This window comes from Stomoxys calcitrans, chromosome 1, assembly GCF_963082655.1.
Source record: "Stomoxys calcitrans chromosome 1, idStoCalc2.1, whole genome shotgun sequence".
Lineage (NCBI taxonomy): Eukaryota > Metazoa > Arthropoda > Insecta > Diptera > Muscidae > Stomoxys > Stomoxys calcitrans.
The window spans coordinates 254,562,874-254,563,263 of NC_081552.1; the positions used below are offsets into that span (position 1 = coordinate 254,562,874).

Genomic DNA, 390 nt, shown 5'->3' on the forward strand with positions numbered 1-390 from the left:
CACATCTAAGCAAGTTGTTTGAAGGATGGATGATATCCAAATTCATCAGCATAAAAGGATATTTCGTATTTTTTACCATCAGGAGCAGTCCAGGAGCTTGAACCACGTACAACTATGGCAGATCCTTCATCGGTGGTTTTCAACTCACCGGTTTCTTGGCGGGAGATGCCATTGCTGGTATCATAACTAAAAAAGATCGAAGATTGAAGCAATCACCCATTCAACTTGAAAATGCACAAGACTTACGCAAAATTGTATTTATCCACACCATTGTTATCGGCCTCCAAACGTAATATCTCCGCTTGACGTTCATCGCTCTGAGGAGCACAAAAGACCACCGATACCACACAGAGTACAAAAGCAATAAAGTATTTCATATTGAAAATTCTT

At 40.0% G+C, this 390-nt stretch overlaps 1 protein-coding gene across 1 annotated transcript; it reads right to left on the reverse strand.

Annotated features, from left to right (window-relative positions):
- Nucleotides 1–390, reverse strand: LOC106093937 (endocuticle structural glycoprotein SgAbd-5). Its single transcript, XM_013261101.2, has 2 exons — nt 247–390; nt 1–186 (listed from the first exon to the last, which is right to left on the reverse strand). The coding sequence occupies exons 1-2, from the start codon at nt 375–377 to the stop codon at nt 6–8; spliced, it is 312 nt and encodes a 103-aa protein (XP_013116555.2). The 5' UTR covers nt 378–390; the 3' UTR covers nt 1–5.

Coding starts and splice junctions, on each gene's coding strand:
- LOC106093937 (XM_013261101.2), bottom strand. CDS start 377: ATGAAATACTTTATTGCTTTTGTACTCTGTGTGGTATCGGTGGTCTTT. Junction 187..246: donor GTGGATAAATACAATTTTGC/GTAAGTCTTGTG, acceptor GATCTTTTTTAG/TTATGATACCAGCAATGGCA.